This window comes from Poeciliopsis prolifica, unplaced genomic scaffold, assembly GCF_027474105.1.
Source record: "Poeciliopsis prolifica strain line A6 unplaced genomic scaffold, Auburn_PproV2 SCAFFOLD064, whole genome shotgun sequence".
Lineage (NCBI taxonomy): Eukaryota > Metazoa > Chordata > Actinopteri > Cyprinodontiformes > Poeciliidae > Poeciliopsis > Poeciliopsis prolifica.
Window position 1 is genome coordinate 717112 of NW_026562439.1, and position 24060 is coordinate 741171.

Consider the following 24060-nt stretch of genomic DNA (forward strand, 5'->3'; position numbering starts at 1 on the left):
ATAAAAATGATCAGTCTGACAAACCATTTTCTGAATAACTGATTAACGATGACAATAAATCATAATAATAAGTCCTATTAAATCTGTAGATGAAGAAAGGAGTTACTGTAAAAACGTCCAAGGAGTGTGAATACTTTTGAAAGTCAATGCATATGTGCATTTATTCTTATATAACAGACTGAGCTGCGGCCACAACACGATGTGATTTCAAAGCTCTTATCTTCTGTGGTTGAACTTCAGTCATGGATGAACGTCACTGCTCAGATCTATGCTTCCTCACGTTTGATTTGTCAAAAACAACTGAAAAAGCAGCCAGAAAAAAACAACAGATATATCTTCAGACTAAGACAGTAAACAAAACCCAGCATGAAATTGTGAATGCTGTAAGTCTCCAGACTTGTGATTCTGCTGTTTGCATGTTTGCGCTGTTATTGGCTGGAAGCCCGGACAAGCCCCCAAAAACCTCATCAGACAGAGCTCAGATATCAGTGATGTTCCTGCTGTGTAAATAATTACCTAATATTATTGAATGTTTAAGTGGGAAATCTGCTGACACACATTTGTACTCAATGAACCAGATGTGGGCATCCCTATCAACAATAAAATAGAGATGTGAAATTATGTCTAAGAACTTTGAGGCATAACATTTCTTTTCACTGACCACAGAATTTGTTTTTCTTGTTTTTAGTGAAGGGCCCAGTGAGGTGAATTGAACATTGATTATCTCGCAGGGAGTGGACTTTGATTGAACCTGGGCATACAAAGGTGCACAGTGACGCCTCTCTGTGGATGCCATAAAAAAACCAGACAGTAAGTATATAATTGCAGAGCGAGAGATGCCTCTTTCCTTTCTGTGATAGAGGGGCCCTTTGAGGAATACCATCTGGTCCTTCAAACTCTGCCTGGTAACATCTCAGGACCAAAACAAGAACCTTTAATTAGTCCTAAACAAAGTAAGTGTCTTTTGCAGCTCTAGCTGAGACTTCCCTGATTTAATGTGAACTCAAAGATATTTATGTTTGCAGAGGCAGGGAACATGGTGGGACTCAAGCCCTCAGATGTGCCTCCTCCTCTTGGGGTGAAGATGGCGAGTGCCGGAGCCGCAGCCTGCATAGCAGACATGGTGACGTTTCCTCTGGACACAGCCAAAGTCAGACTACAGGTACCAGCAAGTTATAATAACAATCACCAGTTAATGGCTGAAATGATCAATCAAATTAATAGTGATTAGTTGATTGTTGAAATTATAATCCTTTAATTGTTAAGTGAAGAATACAGGCTCTAAAAACGACTATTTGTTTAAATAAAGTGAATTGATTCACTTAATAAAACTAGTATTTGAAAAATATGTGAAGACATTACCAAAAGATCATTTTGATGTGTAAATAATTTACAGTTACTTCTTCATCCAAATTTAGGTTTGCACCGATTTGAAAAGTTGGACCAGTATCGATAACCAATATTAGTAATGTAATTTCAGCCAATCAACAATATTTACTAATATTACCAATCCTGACCCCCTTTCTCCAGAAACACAAACAGTAACAAGATAGAAATTAGGGCTGAAACAATTATTTGAGTCAATTGTGATTAGTCGGTTATGAAAATAATCTTAGAAGAAGTGACTATGAATGGAAATATTCATATTGACCAATATAGACAACCAATATTATTATCACAATATTGGCCGATTGACAACAATCACTAATATTACATTGATCAAACGTATCTCCCTTTCTACAGAAACAGAAATGGCAACAATAATCTAGGGCTGAGACAATTAATCAAATCAATCATGATTAATCGATTACTCTAATAATCATCAACTAATTTAATAATCGATAACTGGAAAACATTGACTCTGAAAATCTATGTACAAAAAATATAAACATTTTGCAATTAATATCAAAAGACTTCTTTGTCTGTGAAAATATCATTTCACCAAATGACCAAACATTATAATGTGAATTAAAATGGATTTATCTTCTGATTTCCTGGAAAAATCTAAATGATTTCTCTACCTTAGATTCAAGGGGAGAAGCAAGCGGTGGGTGGGATCCGCTACAGAGGGGTGTTTGGTACCATCAGCACCATGGTCCGGACCGAGGGGCCCAGGTCCTTGTACAACGGGCTGGTGGCCGGACTGCAGAGGCAGCTGTGTTTCGCTTCCATCAGAATCGGCCTCTATGACAACGTGAAAAACTTCTACACTGGAGGCAAAGAAAGTAGGATTTCACCTGCACACTGCAAAAACACAAAATCTGTTTACCTCGTTTCTACTGGAAATGTCTTAGTACACATTTCCAACAAATGCACTTATTCTAGGTCAATAAATATTTAATATTGATGAAGAAGTACTAAGTATGCTGGGAGATTATTTTACTAAAAACAAGACATTTTCCCATGTTTTAAGTGAAATAATTTCCCATTTTTATCAAAAATAAGAAAATATTTACTTAATGCAAGTTCCTATATTGCTAAAAAGTTACTTGCAAGTGAGTTTTGTCTTAACTCTTAACTCATGTAAGACATTAAATCAGGGAACACTGAAGTCTCAGCTCGAGCTGCAAAAGACACTTACTTTGGTTAGGACTAATTAAAGACATATGATGTATCACTCATGTGTCTCCAGATCCAGGCGTTCTGATGCGGATTCTAGCCGGCTGCACAACAGGTGCCATGGCCGTGTCGTTTGCACAACCCACCGACGTGGTCAAGGTTCGATTCCAGGCCCAGATGAACCTGAACGGCGTGGCGCGGCGCTACAACGGCACAATGCAAGCCTACAGACAAATCTTCCTCAATGAGGGCTTAAGAGGCCTGTGGAAAGGTGAGAGGAGAGGTTCCCACCTCAGGGGACAAAATCCACAAACAGTGTTGTTGAGTAATGTTTTAAGTGTGTGTGGGGGTGTGTGTCCTTCAGGAACATTACCCAACATCACAAGAAATGCACTGGTGAACTGCACAGAACTGGTGACCTATGACCTGATCAAAGAGGCCATTCTCAGACACAAACTGTTGTCAGGTAAGAGTTCACTATGGCAAGCCAACTTATTATGTAATAATGAAACAGGATTATGTAAAATGGACTTTTTTGAGCTTTACTTCAAGTTCTAAAGTTAACTAAAATATATAATCATGAGATAAGAGTGTGTTTTCAATGTGCTCTCCTTTAACACTCCTCTGTTTGAGAGGAGTTTACCAATTGGACCAGACTCCCCCACCCACTAACCTCTTTCCCTCCCCTGCAGCTGATAACCAGCCGGTACAGAACATGTTGTAAAGTCCCGTCACAGAAAGATGTAAATACTGTAGTTAATTTATCTCAACCATTTTTCAGCTCCATCCAGATTACACAGACTGCTGACGCAGACCCAGAACAATCACCTCTCAGTTGATGGGATCCTTCATTATCTCCCTACAGATAATCTTCCGTGCCACTTTGTGTCTGCGTTCGGAGCGGGCTTTGTCACCACGGTGATTGCCTCCCCAGTGGATGTGGTGAAAACAAGATACATGAACTCTCCGCCAGGCCAGTACCGCAGCGCCATCAACTGCGCCTGGACCATGATGACCAAAGAGGGACCAACTGCGTTTTACAAAGGGTAAATAAAAACCCAGGGTCTTCAGAATCAGCCACCTGATTACTGAATTAGAGGACTCTTGGTGAAAACACAACTAATCTGGTAAAGCCATATCCACATCATAAAATGTGGTGACGGCTGCATCATGCTGTGGGAATATACTGTTCAATACTGGAGAAAGGGAAGCTGAAAGTTGACGGAACGATGAATGGCAGTGGTGACCCGAGAAAGGTTGTGAGATGGGACATGGAAAGAAAGTAGCAAAGAGACAAATAAGGAGAGGAATTAGTAAAGAGGAAAGTAAAGAAAAAAGCAGTAAAGTAAAAAGCAAAGAAATAAATAAAGTTGTAAAGAAAGAAAAAAGTAAAACAAGGAGAGAGAAGAAAGAAAGAAGTAGAATAAAGTTGTAGAGAAAAGTAAACAAGAGTAAAGATTAAGAAAGAAGTAAAAAAATTAAGAAGTAATGAATGAACTAAAGGCATTTAAAAAAGAACGACAAAAGTGAAGAAATAGCAAAAAAGACAAAAATAATTGAAAAGAACCAAAAAGTAAGTAAAGATAGGCACACAAACTTTTCATGTATTCATTTATTGAGTTTTATATTGTTTTTGTTTGAAGATGTCTGCATGTTTGTATGAACTGAACATGAATTATTAAAGTTGTGGTCATCTTCTCTGGGTGGCCACAGCACCCACCAGCCACCACTTGGGGGCGCCACCGATGGGTGGAAATAATTACAAGCAATCCGAGAAGAAAACCAGTTAGAAAGGTTCACTGAACATGAACAAAAACACACAACCAGAGCTACAACACATCAAGACGTAGTCATGTTAGAATGGCCTAGTCAAAGTTCAGAATGAAATACAATTGATATTCACTGGCAACTGAAATCTGATCTTATGCTCTCTATCCTTAGTTTTGACACTGGTGGGGCTGAATTTTTTAAACTGATTTTTATTGTAAAAAACTGAAAAGCACAAAGTTCCCTTTTTTGCTCAGCGATGCACAATTTGTTTTGGTTTGTCACACAAAATCCCAACGAAATAGTTTAGGAGGTATGAATACTTTTACGATGTTTTCCAGGTTTATGCCTTCGTTTCTGAGACTTGGATCCTGGAACGTCGTCATGTTCGTCTCATTCGAGCAAATCAAGAGAGCCATGATGGTGTCCAGAAGAATCGAAGCACCAAACTGAGATTCCACTCAAAAGCCTGAACGTAAACCTGAAACAACCTGGATGTTTTACCTCTAATACAGGGAAAACCAGCTTCTGTTGAAGCTTCATTTTCCTGAAAACAGTGTTGTATTTAACTTTTTTTTTATACTCTGGAACCGATGCAGTCACTGTGGGAGCGAAAGCCCTTAACACAAGTTTGCACTTTATGTAACGCATGTGAGAACTTGCTCAGGTCGCCTAAACCAGCACTTATTTACATCTTAATAAAATGATTTGTTATTGAAATGTGTAAAACATGTTTTTGTTCATCTTAAATACGTTTTTATGTCTCCTACAGATTTTATGCTGCGTATATTTCACTTTAACACACCAACCATTTTTAATTCAAATGTGAAATTTATTGACTTCAAGCAAAAACTTTCTCAAAATTGCAAACTGAAGCATAAAATGTAATGAGCAATAAAAACTTGGGAAATAAAAAGACTGAAAACAGGGTGGAGCGTGACATGAGTGGGAAGATATTAAATGACTCAATGATGGAGCGCCATGTTTTATGTTTAAGTCATGAGCTAACGACAAACATAAATAACCTGAGGGTAAAACTGTCACAACACAGAGTCCTTAAACACAAGGAAACATGGTAATTACATTTTTTATGTGAAAATTTGATCAACCAGGTGCTTAAAGCCTCATGATCTCCACCTGAGTCTTCTGCAGCAGTTCTCATTTCTCTGAAGAGTCTCTGGAATGGTCAGTTTTCAGAGGTAAAGGAGTTCGGGTTTGTGCTGCATGTGGAAAATAGTTGTTGTTCTGGACGAAGTTTGACTGGGAACCACTAAAGTATCACTTAAGAAACTGAAAAGGTTAGATTTGTAGTTTGCTTGTTGTTGGTTGTGGGTCTTCTTGGATAATCCCGCCTCCTTCAATCAAATCCAACTGAGACGTAAACAGGAAGGTTAGCGTAAAATGCGTCGAAGCAGATTAATGGCCAGCGACCGTCAGTGTGAGGGACACGTCAGGGTCCTGCAGATGAGTCTTCACCATGTTGTGAAATCTTTCTCTGTACTGATTGAAGTGCATGATGCTCTCTGGCTCCTCGGCAACCCAGAATTTATCAAACTCATACGCAAGATAACCTGAAAAGGAAAACAGAGGCTGAAGAAAAACTTCCACACTGAGAAGGAGAGATGTGGAACAGACAGAGTGGCTTGCAAAAGGCTTTCACATTTTGTATCACGACCACAAACCTCAGTATAGACCCAGTGCAGCGTGACGTCACGGAGCGGGTTTCATGTTCCCTGAAAATGCTGCTCGCCGACAATGACTAGCATTAGCTTTAGCCGTTAAGTTGTCAATGTAAAGATCCAAATCTTAAATATACACCTGATGTATAAAAGGAAAAGCGATGCAGTGCTTTGCTACTAATTGTAAACTACATAACAAGGTCAGAAAAAAGTTTTAATTTAAAAAAGTGAGGGAGAGAGAAGTGGATCCACTATGCTAGCTTGACTGTGACAACCTTAACATTTAAATGTGCTACATTTCAATGTAGTACATTTAAATTGTGTTTTGGTTCAGTTAAAAAAAACATGCAACCTACACGCCAACTCGAGTAGATCATCAGTAGAGTGGGTGTTTAAATGAGCTAATTAGCCACTGCAGTGTTAGCTTAGCTAATAGCAGCAGTAGCTAATCTACCAAAGAAATCCCTTATTGATAATTGTGAAATAAAGATCAAGCATAAAAACAAAAAGCTGTAGTGCACTGAATGTTCTGCTCTTTGTGTGCGAATTGTTTGCGTGTTGTTTGGCGTTTAATCCTGAAACATTAGGATTAAAATGGCTGAGTATACCACGTTTTACTGTGGTATACTCAGTAAATCTCTGCTGTGGTACACTGCAGAGGAAAAAATGATGATACCTACTTTTCCAGGTTTCATTTAGTCAAAGCTGTTCTACTGCAGCAGCGTGGCAATCAATGGCGAGTCCAGCATTGAAAGCATGCGCAAAATTACCGGATGTAAACAATAAAACGCGACATGTCTATGAATAATTTAGAATTTATGTGATGTCTCTATGTAAGACGAAAATACCGTTGATTAGGAGTTCAGCAATTGATTGGATTCATCGTGATAACTGCAATATATAGACTCAAAAAGGGCTATTTGCTAAAAGAACAAGATACTTAGAGAAGTATTTAAGCCAAAGGTGTGCAATAAAATATAACATAAAAAAATCTTCTTTTTTTATCACCAATTGGGAGGCAGCTTGAGGTTAAAGAGAAAGCTGGAATCAAACCCACAACCCTCAGTTTGTGAGGCGATGTCTCCACCCACTAAACCACAATGGCCATCCGGAAAGTATTGAAAACATGAGTGCATATTCCAATTTCTATGCCATGTATCATTTTTCTTCCTCTCAGATTTATGTTCTACTTTGTGTTGGTCAATCACATAAAATCCAAATAAAACACATTGAAGTTTGTGGCTGCGTTGTGACCAAATACGGAAGTTAAATATGTCTGAATGGATTTATGAAGCACTGAAGGTACTCACAGTAAAACTGGTGGAAGTCCTTGAGGTCCGCAGGACCTGGGACTGAATTGTAGAAATGTGGTTTCAGAGCGCCGCTCTTCAGCAGGCTGTACGCCATTTCTGTCAGGTTGATCCCAACTATAGCATATGAATACCTGAAACACATTTCACATCCGTTACACAAGCAGGTTTCCGCAAACAAACAGAAATGATGCTGAAATAAATAACTGCCTCTTACCCCAGTGTGGGATGGTTTGCATGAGACAGAACCTGGCGAGACTCTGCTGTGTACTTTTCACTGAAAAAGCTGCAAAACAAAAAACGTCAGGATTTATTTCAGCTCAACTCAGGGGTTAATTCTCTGAATAAACAACTTCATCCAGTAAAACGTGGCGTTGCTGTAAGAACTGAAGAAAGAGGAAGAACAACCCTACGATTGTTACAAACTAATCTGGAACAAACTTCCAGAAAACCCTTTAAATCAAGGCTAAAACCCACGTGCTTTGAGCTGGCTGATCAACACTGATCAATATATTTGATTATTTTGATTATAGCCTTTGACAAAATGTAATATGTATTGATGTTTGGTTATTTTATTATGTTCTCATGGAATAAAGCAAGCTAAGCTGCTCTACTGCTGAAATGTTCTATACAAATGAACTTGACTATATAAAGGAGGCATGCCACACTTTTCAGATTTTTATTAGTAAAATGTTTTATGAACCGATGCATAATGTTCCTTTCACTTCATATTTATATTTGTTTACGTTGTGTTGCTCTACAGTAGAGGTCTGCAACCTTATGAGACATTTTTGCTCTAAATCCTCCCAATTAAAACTTTTTTAGAACCAGAAATGTCTCATGACTTTTTGAAAGAAAGATAACTTATAATTTTTGAATGATATCTAAGAAATTTGTCAGTATTTTTAAAGAAACACAATTTACATCTATAACCCCCAATCTAGCAACCAGAAAATAGATTTCAAGAAAATGTTGGTACTTTTGTGCAAATTCTTTGCAGTTATTTTATGAGAAAACTGCTAAAAATATCTGTTTGTTCTATATTTAAAAACATTTGTTTGATCTTTATTATATTAGTTTGATCTTTACAGTAGCTCCTCTTTAAGAGCTATTGTAGAAGGTCACAGCTTGCATACTCCTGGTTTGTAGTACAAAATCCCATTAAACTACAGCAAAGGCTTTGGGTATAAATGGCCAAAATGTGAGAAAGGGTTGTAAATACTTTTGGGAGGCACAGTATAGAAATACAAGATTCTTCTAAATCCTCTATTACTGATGTTAGAGAACTGTATTTGTACTTAATTTATGTTAAGTATGTAAGTTTCTGTGAAGTAATGTGATAATCGCTCACAGCAGGTTGATGAGACCCAGCAAACCCATTCCTCTGAAATCCGTCTTTGGGTCGTCTCCTTGGAAACCGATGTCTCCCCACTGCCTCGTTATCCTGGACTCCAGTTTCACTGTTGGCATCAATAAGTCCCAAAGCTAAAAACACAAAGTCCTAAAGTCAAACATCGAAACGGCGTCTGGAATGGACCACAGGAACAAAGATGTCCAAAATAACATTTTTACTTTCTTATTTAAAGAAAGGAATTGAATTATTTATGCCTCTTTACATTTTAATGTATTTCTAATATTGTGTAAAAAAAGCTTAAGTGGTTAAACAAAGAAAATCTGCAGAATGTGCCAATTTTTTCATCTAATTTATTTTCCGAATAACTGATTCCTGAAAAACTTTTACTTGCAGCCGTGATGGAAATAAACATTAGTTATTCATGCCGGCCCAGTTTCACTTATCGGTCCGACACTGATGTGTTCAAAATTGACTAACATCACCTGACATGTCGTGCACAAAACTCTAAAAAACACACCTTCAACAGCATGGCCTCGTGTTTTGGGTTATCAGAGTCGAAGGCCTCCTTCCTCAAGTGTTCCACACAAAAATACAATCTGTTGTATCCCGTTATCTGCAGCAGGCAGATGTGCAGGTTTGCCTTAAATCTGCAAGACGAACAGAGAAAATAACAATGAGTCAATCATAACTACAACGAAACGACTAAGTCAAAGATCAGCTCGTGGATAAAGATGTAAAAGTAAACGTACAGGTGATCTGAATTGGGTTTGATTTCCTTCTCTTTCATAATCTGATCCACATGTTCCTCTACGTTTTCATGGCTTGTTTCCAAAGCTCCTCTCAAAACCTGAGAAGAAAAAAACAATTAAAAAAAACAACACAAAGGTGCATCAGGCATAAAGAAAAGTAAAACATACAACGATCAGCCTGAGAGTTTTTTAAATTCACTGGTGAAAAAAAAGTACCAGTGACCTCAGACTGATGGCTTGAAAAATGCTTGGCAAGCTTTAGATATGCATTACAAGCATTGCCAGAGATAAGGACAGATTAAAATCAGAAGATCTGCTGATTTTAAAGTTGACAAAATCCACCAGTCTGAAGATAACAAGGTCAGACAGTCGACAGTCAGCTTTTATCCTCTTTTATAATCCAGCTGCATATTTTAAAAGACATTTAATTGAGTTGATTTGCTTCTGATTTTGAAGACACTCAAATAGATTTCTGACATATTCTTTCTCTCATTGTTGTAGCATTTAGCAAATACAAATATATTAGATAATTATAACTAAAACAAGTGAAGTTTGGTCAGTAAGTAAATTTTTCTTACTTCTTCAGACAGTAAGAAAAAATGTGAATGTGTATTTTTATTAAGTGTACATCAACTTATGGTTTTTAAGTGTAATAAAAGTTGTTTTTCCACCAGTTAAATACAATAATTTTTATTTTTAAACATTGTGAGTAAATAATAACAACAACAAAAACAAGAGGTTTAACTGAACCTGAAATTTACAATATTTTTGGATATCTTACTTTATTTTTAGATGACTGGAGAGAGTATTCTGGAAGGCGAGAAAACAGGGAGCAGATTAGTGAAAGGTGGAAACTGCCTGGCAACAAGAGGACTACTGGTGGAGGAGTATTTTACCTGCTTTTGTTGTCATTGTGGCTCCTAGTTTGTGTCCAGAGCAAATCCTCTGCAGCTCACAAGTCCCTGTAGTCTTTCTGAGGAGCCACTTTAACCAGGGTCTCAGCAATGATGTGTAAACAAACTGCCAGATTCGCACTAACATTTCTGCAAAAAGAAACATGCAGGAGTTACTTGAACAAAGTTTTGCATTTTTCTAAATCCATTTTAGAAGCATTTTCATGTGTAGATTTGGACAGAACAGAGAGTCTTGTCATTTTGCATTTTTTGGTCAATTTCAGAAATTTTTTGATTAGGAAAGGAAGCTGCCTGTCACTTAGATTTGTTTATTGCTTGGCTGCAAATTTGAAACAAATTTCTTCAAATCTAATGAGACTTTCCAGAAATGTGGGTTATGCAACAAAACATTTTACAAAGAGCTGACAGGACCAAATAAAGTTCATCATCAACAAAAACAAAGTGCAGACAAAGTGCAAACCACAAAATAATAAGACAACTAAAATAAATAATGCACCACTTTGAGCATTTTTTATTATGTATTTTTATTGTTTACATCCAGTAATTTGTATAGCTACAAAGGAAAATAAATTAACACACAATTATGAAGTACAAATAACATGTTTAACAAAAGAGAAAGGAAGAAAGAGGGACATGAGATTCTTTGAATTTTTGAGTAAAAAATATCACAGTTTCACAAAAATAATGGAAAAATTCAAATAAAAGTGAATATGAAAATAAATTTCTTCTCTAAAAATCATATAATACACCGACCATAAATGTCAGGAAAGATTTAGAATAAACACTTGATACTTTGGTAAAAAACCTTCTGAATGCACACAATGTTAATCCAGCTTTCTTATAAAACTTTACTTGAAGAACAATTATTTATGTAACAGAAAAGTCAGAATATTCTGTCTTGTCATGTCGCAAAATATTATATTTTTCTGATGATTGATTTAATCTGATTAAATCAAAAGTTGTCCCTATTTTTTTTATTTTCAGATAAAATAATAATGTAAATACTTTCTTTTGCACTGCGTCGACGTTAGTGGGACACAAGTTAGACTTATCTGTTTGTTTCACAGCAACAATGTCCCCTAAAACATTAAAATCGTCCCCAGTCAGCGTCTGAGAAGGTCGGTGACTCTAAATCAGCGTAAATTGTAAATAATCAGCCTAAAATCTCAGAATGACATCATCCATGAATCTGAAACAGCCAAAACAATAGCATAATTGTGTTAGCAACAATGCTAACTTCAAATTACCATGATTACTCCGTCATTTTACACATTTTCCGCGAGTTTATTCGCCATTTAGTAACAAAAGCATGTTGGTACTACCCAGTTGTTAGCTTATAGTCCATAGTTTCATTCACAGACTAACGTAGCTAGCATTAAAATCCACAAGTGACAGCTCAGAACAACAGGTTGCCATTGATTTGTCTGTTAGCTTCTTGCATCACCAGGACTTGGTTACGTCGCAAACACACCGAGTGGCAACACAGAGGGTTACAAACCAGTTGTGCTGTTGCTTACCGTATTATTTTTGTTGGAAAATGTTACAGAACTCAAATACTTCCTTCTACTTTGAAGCTAACCCGTGTGTTCAAGGTAAAAGGTTAGCCACGTATCTCTTGACAACGGCTCTATGATTCTGGTGCGTTCAGATTCAGATCCGACACGCAGCTACTCAACTTCATGTACTAACAAAACAAAACGTTTATGGCATATAAGAACAAAAGTTCGTCGCATTGAGTCTCTTTAAAACTTTTCTAAAATGATAACTAGCAAAAACGATGTAAAATATTTAAAAATCAAATTGAATTACATTACTGAACTGAATGAACAATGTCTTTGAACTCACCAATTCAAATTTGGCACAAGCGCTGCAGCGGCGCCATCTGGTGGACAACAATACACACGACCAGGCGCATCAAATTCCAGTTCCCTGGGCTTTTTCCAGAAACCAACTCAAGCAGAGAGATATTCATATATTTAGTTTGCGTTATAGTGCGAAACAGAAAAAAACGTCAATATTATATTGTGAAACCCTGTAACCTTTTTAAAGGAAGCGAAACTGAAGACAAAATAAATAATTAGCTGTAGAAGTTCAGCCTATGGGTTTGTCAAGATTGGGTAAGCACTGGAAGACAGGACAAGAGTATCATCTATGAACTGAGAACTTGAAGTTGTTAGTTGCAGTATCTCAGCTAAAAAGAACTACAGGCCAGATGCAGCATCTACAACGAGTAAAAAACAGAGAGAAAGTTCAAAGCTGAAGTAACAGCAAATAATGCAAAACATTCGCCATTGTCCTTAAAATATGTTTAAAACCAGTTATTCCAGGTAAGGTGCACAATTTGCAAATAAAAATGGTGTAAAGTTCACTGTGGGAATAGTTTTATAAATTTATATACGGTGTTTAGAGTGAGTATTTATTTGCAGATGAGTAATTCTGCTGCTGTTAGACTAGTGGACTTTTTAACTAGTGGTTCATTTTTTAAATCAAGAGCAAGATCCAGCACAAAACCGCAGACAGGTTTCCCCTCATGCATGAGCAGTAATCTGGTTTATCAACAACGCTGCCGATCTTCAGATTGTCACGGTTGGTGCACTTGACTTTAATTAAGTCACAGTCTCTCACCTAATCAGTCCCTCTGGGTTTTCATGGGCTGGAGGAGTATCCCATACAATTACTGCATTAGAAGAGGAGCTCCTGTCTGAGGCAGGCTATATTTGAAAAAGCGAATCCCAAAAGTAAGCACGTAGTTCCTAGCAATAGTCTGAAGATTAGAGGAGGATGAGTCAGTATAGACTAGTCTATAATGCTGAAATTAAGACTGGGCTATTTTAAAACATCATAAATTTAAAAATTACAGAAATTTGACATAAATGCAAAAAGTGCCAAAAAGGGAGTACAACAAACAGGGAGCTTAATTTGAGGTTATTTACAATCAGTGATGATCACTGTGAGAGAAGTGCAGAAAACATGAACATTATTAGACCAGAAATGTCCAAATTTTCTGTCCTGAAGGATAAAATTGTCAAGTTGAAAGTACATTTTTATTTATCTAATTTATGCAAAAAATTATGTAACATTTATTTTCTTTTGTGAGCAGATAATAAACTAAAACATGGACAATTTTAAACAAAATTGTCAGATTTTTCTAGATATTCAAAACATAAATAGTGTCAGACATACATTCTCCAAAATAATTAGCAGGGGTTGATTGTTTTGCAGTATGTTTGTGGTCTTATAATCCTAAAAAAAAACTGCAATAGAAGCAAAAACCTGGAGAATACACAAAACTTATGTTGTTCAAAGCATATTTTGTAATTTTAAGACTTTATTTGTAAAATTTGACAATTTAAAAGAATTTTGAAAAATGTTGCCCCTCCTTACAAGTCATATTTTCCTCAATCTAGAACTGTGGTGGGATTTTTATGTTTTGGTTAGATAAGAAAAAGACTGAACTTTTTGCAAACACATATGAGAGTGTACTTTGTTTCTAATGTTAAGTATGGTGGTGGATCTGTGATGCTGTGGGCTTGTTTCTCATTTAAAAGTCCAGGAAACCTTGTCACAGTGTATGGCTTCATGAATTCTTTGAAATACCAGAGAATTTGAAGTCAAAATTTGATGGATTTGTCAGTAACCTGAAAATGTTTGGTCATCAAATCTTTGAGTGAGATAATGAACCAAAACTTGTAACCTAAATTTAAACTTTCTTCATTGTCTCTAGATCAAGATTTCCCTCTTTTATGTTCCAATGTGGTGAAATATTGCAGAATAAGTCCTACTATCCAGATAAGAAACTTTAGCTGGAGAGGGATCAGAGCGAGAAATGTAAATTATCCACATCTACACTGCAATTTGCATGTGTATTTTCTCCATATCGGAGGGTAGAAAGCAGTCTGAAATTAATGCCTGAACTCAACCAACTGCTGCCCTGCAGTGAATGAATCGAGTAGTGAGAGGCAGAGAAGAGCAGGTCAACTGCAGCGCATTAGCAAATATCACACAGGATTCATAAACGGTCCCATTCTACTGCTGCATAATAAGTAGTGAACTCCATTCACTGCAAATGTGAAAGCAGCAAGTGTTTGGGAAAAAAAATAAACAGATGGTTTGCATGTCTTTAAGCACCTTTCATTGCTTTGCACTAAAATTTTGTATAGATGTCAGATTTCTTATTTTTTTAGAAATTTGACAGTTGAAATTAAACAAATTAGATTGTGCAGGAACAACACAATAATTAGTCATTTCAGCAACAAAATTGTTTTTTTTTTCCTTGGGAGTTTCAAGGAGGAGTTTTTAGACCTAAGAACACTGCAATAGATAAAGTAAAAGTTAAACTAATAGATTTTACATTTTTTATTTATGGAAAAAAAAGCTTCAGTGAGAGTAAAATATTTTTACAGAGATACAGCAGTGTCATGGATCTCTACCAATTCTGTTAGCAGAGAGGTCAAATATCCAGGTTTTGCCAGAAGCTACTTGATGGCTCCAAAAATCTGACAGTAGAAGATGCAACTTGCAAAGAAAGATATCCACATCTGATTGTGAGTGCATGTAAGCATTTGATCCTGTCTGAATCTGAGAAAAGCTCAGACAACTGCTGACTTGTGCACCAGTAATTGTTTATTGTAATTAAAATTCACAGTAGGTATATGCTGTATAATTAAGCACCACTAACCCAATTAACAAAGTTCAAATAAATCCATAAAAGTACACAATAATTATAAAAGTATTAAATTGTCATGTGTTGGACTTTGCTTAATCTGTTGAGTAGCTGCTTCTGAGTTTCTTCTTTCTTTTGGATGGTCTGCCCCTTTCTATTCCTTGTTCACTTTACTTCCTGTTAGCTTCATGTTTCTGAGTTTTTCCTGTCTTCTCCAGTTTTGAGCTTTTCTTATATCTAACTGTGTTCTGCAGGTTTGTCTGCTCAAGCTTCCCTCCATGTTCCTGGTTTGGTTCTGTTTGTTTTCTTAAGTTTCATGGACTTCATTTCACCCATTTGCAAGTTTCTGTTTGACATGAAATATTTTACATCCACCTCTACCTCTCTCTTGCTTGCATTTGTGATTATTTTGTTAATTTCTGACAGGCAATGTGGGGCATACCACACAAGTCCAGAACACATGAAAACCTGAAGTTACGAAATATTTGTTTGTTTAAAAATTTCTAAAGAAAATCGGGATTTATTTTAATCAAGACTTAAATATCACTTTTGGACAGACCAGCATGCATAAATAAAACTCCAGAGCCTTTGGTTTTTGTTACCACAGCTGAATCATTATTTGCCCTCATCTCCAAAACTTTCTGGGAGCGCCCCTGCCGCCTTCTAACGTCGTTTATTTCACCGTCCACACCGGCCACAGAAAATGAAAAACCAGCAAATAATCTCATTTGAAAACATTTCCACTGAGTCGAAAGCACCGCTTCAGATTGAACGTTCATCCACGAACCCATCTGTGCAGGATGAAATAACCTTTTTCTGCTCCTGGACAATCATCTCCTTCCTCAGGCAGCAGCAGCGCCAGGACCTTAAAGTAATAAATGTGCAGCGCAATAAGTGACCCTCCTCCTGTGATCGCCTGCGGCGGCCACAGATAGGATGCTGCAGCCCCTCTCCCATTCATCCCCTCATCATGCTGCCTGGCGCGGCTCAGTCTGGTTGGGATGCAGCTTCATGAACGCTCCTCAGTTTGTAACAAAGAGCTGGGAAGCGGCGCCGGTCGGTCAACCCGCGGTGACTCATTCCGCACGGTCAGTCGGTTCGGCTCCGGGCTCGGGTTTGGCTCTGCTCGGCCGCGGAGGATCGATCCCTCTGAGACTTGAGGAAGGCGTGGCTTGGTGTCACCGACACTGGGGTGAATTTTCCATATTCATTCCCGGGTTTTGCTTCATCTCACGAACGGCGGCGCGCAAACGGCAGCCGATCGCCCGGGACATCAAGGTAAAGCGACCTCGTTTTTTCCTTATATCAGATTGCTAATTACTCGCAGATGTCTGCAAGGTCAGAGCAGAGCTGCAAATCTCACAGAGACAAGGAGCTCCGGTGCATGACACAGATCTTAATTGGCCTGAATAGGTCGAGTGCATCACTTGAATGCAGACTGCTTTGCATCAATTCTCGCTGTTCATGCACTCCCGCTTTTGTTTCGTGTCATTTGCAAACTGCTCCATAGAAGATTTTAAAAAAAGACACAAGCCGTAACCAGCGAGGATTACAGCCAGGATACGGTCTCTATAAACATTTGCGCTTTGAGGATTGACAGACGGATTCATGGTGGCAGAGCAAACACACACAGATGGGCCAAACCTGTCCATGACCCAAACCAGCAACCAACTGTTTCTGCTTTAATTATGCTGATAGCCGAATGTAGACAGGCTGTATGACATGTAACCATTACAATACCCTTATAAACGATGGATGGATATGACATTATAATAAAAAACTTACCGGATTACCTACTAATTCGTGCATCCAATGCAAAGACAACATATATGATTTTCTCAGTTTCTGATGGCACTTTGTTTGCAGAATGATGCTTTCACATGTTGAGCAGAATAATGAAAGTTCTTCATCACCACTTGGAGATATATGAGGCACCACAGGTCAAGGCAGTCAATTTACATGAATCCCTTTGCTGAACAAAAGAGGATGCAAATAGCTTGCAAAGCACTGTGAAAGCAAATGGGTCAGAATGAACAAAATGCCCTCTAAAAAATAAGTTTATTGTCATTTTGTTGTACAACTAGTAGCATGCAACAGGATGCCGAGTTCATCTGGGATCTTTAATAAATTCACGTTGGAAAAATAAATGTTAAAACCTTAGAAACAGAGCCTGGAACAGAGACGAACTCAAAAGAATCTGAATGATTTTCCCAGCTCCCCTCACTATCCTCTGCAGGTCGCTCTTTTATGACACAGAATAGCTTCCAAGGTATCATAAACTTTCCTCAGAAGTTTCCATATTACATCACAGTGTCATCAATTTCTCCAAATATATAAATGTGCATAATCACTGAATAGTTGATGGGATTGTGGATTCATGGTAAAATTTAATGGCTACAGCTTCCATAGATTTCTTTGGTAATATAACCATAAAGTTTGGATTTATTTTATAAAAATCTTCTCAGATTCCCACAAAGTAAATCCTATAATGGCAGCGACTCCTAACTTTCAGCTTTATTTTGATTTATCCGTGCTTGCAGGATGTTTCAGATTTTTTTTCTCTACAGACAAAAATTATATTATCAGCTAATTAAAATAATGTCTACATTTTAGAAACTAAACTTAAATTATTGTATACATAAAAAGAAATGTTGACTAAGTAGCAAACCCTGAGGAACCCCACATCACACACTCAGCAACTGTCTCTATGTCTATATAATTTACACAAATGTAGTTTGTTATCAATTATTTTTATGGATGAAAATCTAAAACTGTATACACCTTTCTTTGTGTTTCCTCATTGCTGTGCTTTTTAAAGTTCATCAGTGTGACCAAAATAATTCGATTTGCTTCCATAACCAAACAGTTATCCAAACTAGGTTTTACCCATCAGTAACATTTTTGTTTTCCTGTGAAGAGGTGAGACTACATTAAAATCGGTCTACAGTTTAGCAAGTGTAAGCAGGAGTGCAGTCATGTGCATATAAAGAATATGGCAGAGGGTCTAGAACGTAGCCACGGGGAGAGTTAGTTCTGAGTGTACAGAGGGAAATTTGTCCGAGGAAAATTTGCTAGTTAGTCTTATCCAGGAGAAGGCTAATAACCAGTACGTCTGGAATGATGATGTTGAAGGCAGAGCTGCTGTCAAAGAGGAGAATCCTCAATAGATCTGCCTGCATACTGGTGTGGATCACTGTATGTTTACGTAATTCACAACAAAATGCTCCCAAAGGGAGAGCCTTTAGCTCTTTTGATGATTCGTGCCACCATCTGCAGTATCAGAGCCACAGCTCTGTAGTATGCTATGAGGAAGCTACTATAGGAGAGAGCAGTGTTTGCTGGGCCTGATTCCAGATCTCAGTGCTGTTCTTCCACAAGGTCATGTCCACAGAGATCAACACGCCATCCATTAGGAGTGCAAAGACATGTCAAGGCACATATCCCACCGTGTCGGTTGGCAAGTTCAAGTCTGTCTCATTCATTTCTATGCAGCTGCTTTCATAATGTAACATTGCTTGTTGATGTAGGTTGACATAGGAAGATGTGGCTTTACAGACGCCTCCTCTGAGCTGAAGTTTCCAAGATTCTGAACTTCCACCTCAGACAGCATCCCTCTCTCTTTACTCTCCAACTCAGATCCTTCAGACTAGCCAGCAGCAACTAGCAAACACCTACTGGAACTGTGCAACTTTTGAGCTCATCATACGAGATACTTCTCAGTGCAACGCTGGTAAAAAATATTGTTAAAGGAAAAATAGAGAAGTGATGCTGTGATGACTTTGTTGTGGTGGCTTTAATGTGAAGAAAAAAAGTAAATAGTTCTTGAGTTGCCTGGAGCCTCCTCATAAGCTGACAACACTTGGTAACAAAAGCATCAACGAAGCTGACAGCGCTTTTAAATCTGGCAGCATTTTGAGTATTCAGCTGACAGAAAGACAAGTTGACAGAATAACAGACATGATTCAGTTCATTTGTAAACACTGAAAATTCAGATGCTGAAGTTAGCTTCTTTTTTCTTTTGTCTGGAATTTCTTTGGTCATTTGTTAAAAAATCTAACTGAACAGATAACCTGGATTGGACAATTATACTCTAGTTAGAGATGGTTGAGATTGATGAAACATTTGTTTTACTTCTTAAACACAGCATTTTCTGTGTGTTTTTATTTAATTAGTTTTTTTTATGGTTTGTTTTTCTAAGGTGCATTAGGAGCAAAGTATCCTAAAATAGGTAAACATTTTAATACAGTTTTTGATTTGTGAATTATTTGCTGTATGTCTAAATAAAAAACCCAGCTTCTTTCTTTTCCTCTTAATATTGCTGGTATCTAAAGTTGTGTTGTGAGCGTTGCAGCTTGCGTTGTCTCATTTTGTGAGCTAATTGAATCATCACACCCCTGTCATCTCTCGGAGAGAGTCCTTCAGGAATATCATGCCTAATAAATAATACTTCACCTTACATAATTTGTAAATATAAAGATTTATGATTTTTGTAATTGTTAAATGATCAAAAAAGTAAAAAACCACAGTAATAAACATTAAACATTGTATTTAGTAGCCTCTTTTCAACATTTATATGTAATAGTATCCAAGGCTAAGTTGAGATTTGAGAAAGAATTGTTGAAGTGAGAATCATTTCTTGCAGGGAAATACCAACATATTTATGACATCCGCTTTGAAAGTGTTGTCAGAGGGTGTTATATTGTGTCTTTGAGGATCCAGAGAATAGACAGGATGCCAAGTGAAGAGCAGAGGCAAAGAAGTATGTGAAGATGGAGGATGATCCATACAAATACAGTAAGACAGTGGAAAAGTGTCGTTAAATCGAAGGAGGGAAATAGTGGAGTCCCGAAGGATATCGCGTTTGCAGACGATGTTGCGATCCCCTTTGAAATGAGAGAACCTGAAGAGAACAATGTACTATAAGTAGTGTGGAGGAATGTAAGTCAGCAGAAGCAAGACAGAAGGGATGTGAGAATGAGAAGCAGACAGGTGGAACAATGAAGCAACAATGAGAGAGGTAATTTAGTAAGTACCTGAGGTCAACCGATCAAAGCAACAGGTATTGCACAAGGGAGGTGAAGAAGAGAGAGCAGGCAAGATGGAGTGGAAGGAGACGGGTGTCAGGAGTGATTTGTGACTGGATACCTCCAAGAGAGAAGGGAAGGTTTGCAAGATGCTAGTAAGACCTGCAGTGATGCATAGTGTGGAGACAGTAGCAAAAACACAAATACAAAGCAGAGCAGCTGAAGCTTAACGCAGAGTGACAGTTTGTAACTGCAGTCTATAAATCAAAATGTATTTGATCTGAATAATCAGATTTGTTTCTAGTGATGCACCAATTATTTGTGATCAAATAAGTAATTTTTTTCTTACTGTCACTATATTGTAACAATATAATCTGTAAAAAGATCAAACTTCTTCTCCGATAAGCTGGTATTGTTGCCTGAAGAAATGAACAGCTCCCAGTCAAAAACAACCAATCAGAACCAGGAGGACGGTCTAATTCCTGTCAATCAAAATCAAGTATGAGCTGTTGAATGTGCTAATGGCCAGTGGCCATTATAACTGACCTGAGCATTCATAGCGGTAAACCAGTTGTGGCATAGCAGAGAGAAAGAGTGACTGTGCAGCATAGACTCCCCCCTTTATTTCATGTTTGTAACCTCTGCTTTACGCTCCACTGATCAGTGGAGAAAACAATCTTTGGAAGTTCTTGTTCAACTGACTTGTTTGGTTGTACTGGAAATTGATGTTTGTGAAATATCGAATTTGAATACAGAACTAATCAAATAAAGTTTTGTTAAAAAAAGAAAAGTCGGATGAAAAGTCTAACGGATTGTATATTTCAAACAGTAAAAGTGTCTAATACAAAATTATAAAGTAAAAGTCTAATTGTGCATCTTTTTTTGTTTCTTTGAGTTCAAAACAGCTGTAAAAATGAGGAAAGTATAGGTTGCTCTCATGCTTTCATTCTAACAAGCTATTTTTGAAACTTACAAAAAGTGAGAAATCAATTTGGCAAAGTGTGTCATTAAGGTCTAATCCGAAAAGATCTTGGTGATGCATCAATCAGTGTACATTTAAAGTAAACTGCTTCTGTTCTTCTACTCTATTCTCTTAGGGAGCTGCAGAAAGGTTCAGTCTGCCCACATTTTTGGAGTACAATAATATCTGAAGATCCAAACTGTGAATTTGGGATGGGAACGAATCCTAAAAGGACAGTGACAGTCCAGATGGTGCCTCAGCTGGCTGTGGCGGATCCACTGGCCAACAAGGAGTCTAACGCCAACTGGGGTGACGAGTCGCACCTCAAACTCTCTCAGGTTTGTCCAAACGCCGCCCTCACATCTTCCAACCAGCAGGATAACCCGCCTATGTCAGGTGCCGCTGCCAACCCCGTTCCACACATCCATAAATCCTCATGTAAGGGCGGTGAAGCAGTTAGCAGCGTGGTGGCAGACGTGCCTGCAGGCAGCAATGGGAAGCAGACACAAGCTGAACCTGGGACAGCTGGTGAGCAGCAGTCCACTAACCTGTCGCTAACAGATCAAGCTGGTAGTGAGACAAAAACTGACCACAGAGACTTGAATGTTAACATAAAAACATCTCATAGAAAGGATACGTGCGCTGTTGGTTTACCGACTGCAACCGCAGCATCAAAGATCGACGCACGCATTGCAAAAGAGACGAGTCCTTCAGAGGCAGCGCCTGTCCAGATGGCATCTTCAACCAAACCCACAGCACAAGAGACCAGCGATAAAAATACCAATAAAAATCTCTGCAGCACCAGTCAGTCACAAAAAGAAGCGCCTTCATCTCAACAGGATGTTAAAGCTCCACAAAACAAATCTACCACATCATTACAGAAAATCCAAGAACCAGTCAACTCACGAAAACCTGAACACAGGATGGAAACTGTTAGCTCTACTAAGCCTCCACCAGCAGGTAAAGGAGCAGAAATCCACACTACAGTTACAAATATATGTTCATCACATTCAGAGAAGGATTTCCCAGTGGTAAAGGTAACACAGGTCTCCTCCAATAAACATCACCCTGAATCTTCACAGAAGGATTCATCTGGTGTGCCCCAGGCTGCAAAAAGCAGGCCAACGTGTGGGCAGGTGTCTGAGGAAACCAGCCAAACTGACACAGCTGTCTGCACAGGAGAGCAGCTCAGCACGCAGTACAAAGAGGCCTCCACTATGACCTCATTCGCTTCGCCCACCAAGCTGTGTCATGATATGGAGGTCCAGGCCGTAGCAGAGACTTCCAGTAAAGCTGTGGGTACCAGTCCAAGTCTGCTGCCCTTCGCTGGCAGTGGAGTCCCCAGGGAAGAGGCGCAGAGTCTAGCTGTTGCTTTTCCAGTTAATGAAGCCGTGGGTTCCTTTCAGATCTACACAACTTCCCTCTCCACCTCAGAGAGACTCACCGTAGAGGCAGAGATGTGCCCCAATCAAGCTGCAGGTTTGTGCTCAACAACAATAGCCCAGCAGCTTGACTCCAGGTTAGGAGCCAAGCCCAAGGAATCTGGATCAGCTCTGAGCAGCATTCAGCCAGTTTATCAAATCAACATCGAGCACAGCAACAAGAAGGACACAGAGGCAAGTGGAGTTGAAATATCCTCCACTGCTAAAGCTCCATCCCCAGAGACGGCCGGCGCTTCTGCTGACAGAAACAATGCTGTGTTTTCTCAGGGTCCACCAGCAACCACAGCGACAGCTAACACAGCATCAAAGTTGAGAACAAATTCAGCTGAGCAGGGGATAAAGCCAGAGAAGAACGATGAGGAGGACGATGAGTCCGGGATGCAGAAGGATAAGAACGTCCATGATGTCGTCTGGGACGAACAGGGGATGACGTGGGAGGTCTACGGGGCGTCCGTGGACCCGGAGTCGCTTGGTTTCGCCATTCAGAGCCACCTGCAGTGCAAAATCAGGGAGCAGGAGAGGAAGCTGATTGCTCAGACTTCCTTCCGAAAATCCATCTCCGGCGTTGATTCGCCGCAGCGTGGGAAAAAGAACAAAAGGAGGCAGCAGAACATTTTCAGGTCAATGCTGCAAAATGTCAGGCGGCCCAACTGCTGCGTGCGTCCCCCTCCCTCCGCTGTCCTCGACTAGCCCTGCACGCCCCATGGTGTGAGACTTCTTTCTTTTCCTGGAGGTCACGATGTTTGTCCTCCATTTGTCAGAACTGCGATGCCAAGTGAAACATTAACGGGTCGCCGATCCTTATATGTGAGTATACTGGAATGTTGTAGCATAAAAAGAGTCCAAATATTTGTGACGTTTGTGAACAAACAACGTAGGATATAGAAGCAAAAAATAAACACCTATTTTCTAGAAATAGAATGTAAGAAAAAGAGAGAAAACACTTTTTAAAAGCTATAGTTAAAGGCATGCATCTTAGCTTCAAATGCTTTATGTCTTAAAGTTCACTCCAATGATAAAGTATCATCAGAGAACATTTGTGCAAATATATTGAGCTGATATCACCGTCGTTGGATTTGGTAAATGTTTGCAAGGTGTGTGGGAGATTTTGTGACATGCATTCATGTATTTTTCACCTGTGGTGGCAAAAAAAGGAAAGCACTGTATACACACGTAAACATTATGTTTAATCTCTGTTGTTCCTTGGATTTCTATTAAAATAATCTAAAACTAAGATGACTAACAAGTTTTTCTTTCTGATATAAACTTTGGTCCCCTATAGAACCAGTGCTGTTAAGATTAATATGTCTATTCTTATGGGGAAATGGTTTATTAAACTTAATGACAAGAACCTTTAAATTCAATTTGTTTTACTTTTCTCATCAAATACATTTCTGGTTCTGATCTTTAAATGACCCCAGGATGCAAGAGCCGTAACGTTTTTATTTGTTCAATCAATGGGCAGCAAAGAAACTAATCCCACAATATTTAAGAAATTGATGTAATCAGTTTTCACTAAAACTGTATGGTTGATATTTTATTTATTCTTGTGTCACTTTTTTGTTATCGTGAAGAAATGTGCCTTGTAGTCAAACTATTAGTTTTTTGTTGTTTTTTTTAAGTAATAAGTAGTAATAA

The 24060-nt window shown here is 38.4% G+C and overlaps 3 protein-coding genes across 3 annotated transcripts; 2 read left to right on the forward strand and 1 right to left on the reverse strand.

Moving 5' to 3' along the window:
• Positions 1-818: 818 nt before the first annotated feature.
• On the forward strand, positions 819-5046 carry ucp1 (uncoupling protein 1). Its single transcript, XM_055019855.1, has 7 exons — positions 819-953; positions 1026-1162; positions 2027-2225; positions 2633-2830; positions 2924-3025; positions 3425-3605; positions 4668-5046. Exons 2-7 carry the CDS (start codon positions 1037-1039, stop codon positions 4777-4779), a joined length of 918 nt encoding a protein of 305 aa, XP_054875830.1. The 5' UTR covers positions 819-953; positions 1026-1036; the 3' UTR covers positions 4780-5046.
• A 30-nt stretch (positions 5047-5076) lies between these two features.
• Positions 5077-11965, reverse strand: elmod2 (ELMO/CED-12 domain containing 2). The gene is made up of 9 exons (XM_055019856.1): positions 11850-11965; positions 10315-10461; positions 10200-10228; positions 9419-9516; positions 9187-9316; positions 8667-8800; positions 7533-7601; positions 7316-7449; positions 5077-5897 (listed from the first exon to the last, which is right to left on the reverse strand). Exons 2-9 carry the CDS (start codon positions 10457-10459, stop codon positions 5743-5745), a joined length of 894 nt encoding a protein of 297 aa, XP_054875831.1. The 5' UTR covers positions 10460-10461; positions 11850-11965; the 3' UTR covers positions 5077-5742.
• Positions 11966-15914: 3949 nt separating this feature from the next.
• gprin3b (GPRIN family member 3b) lies at positions 15915-23656 on the forward strand. Its single transcript, XM_055019852.1, has 2 exons — positions 15915-16273; positions 21117-23656. The coding sequence occupies exon 2, from the start codon at positions 21193-21195 to the stop codon at positions 23110-23112; it is 1920 nt and encodes a 639-aa protein (XP_054875827.1). The 5' UTR covers positions 15915-16273; positions 21117-21192; the 3' UTR covers positions 23113-23656.
• Positions 23657-24060: the final 404 nt, after the last annotated feature.

Excerpts from the sequence above, each read along its gene's own strand:
- ucp1 (XM_055019855.1), top strand. The coding sequence starts at position 1,037 with ATGGTGGGACTCAAGCCCTCAGATGTGCCTCCTCCTCTTGGGGTGAAG. Across the intron at positions 1,163-2,026 it reads CAGCCAAAGTCAGACTACAG|ATTCAAGGGGAGAAGCAAGC; the intron begins GTACCAGCAAGT and ends TCTCTACCTTAG. Across the intron at positions 2,831-2,923 it reads CTTAAGAGGCCTGTGGAAAG|GAACATTACCCAACATCACA; the intron begins GTGAGAGGAGAG and ends TGTGTCCTTCAG.
- elmod2 (XM_055019856.1), bottom strand. The coding sequence starts at position 10,459 with ATGTTAGTGCGAATCTGGCAGTTTGTTTACACATCATTGCTGAGACCC. Across the intron at positions 10,229-10,314 it reads CACAATGACAACAAAAGCAG|AATACTCTCTCCAGTCATCT; the intron begins GTAAAATACTCC and ends CTCGCCTTCCAG. Across the intron at positions 8,801-9,186 it reads ACGAGGCCATGCTGTTGAAG|CTTTGGGACTTATTGATGCC; the intron begins GTGTGTTTTTTA and ends TTGTGTTTTTAG.
- gprin3b (XM_055019852.1), top strand. The coding sequence starts at position 21,193 with ATGGGAACGAATCCTAAAAGGACAGTGACAGTCCAGATGGTGCCTCAG.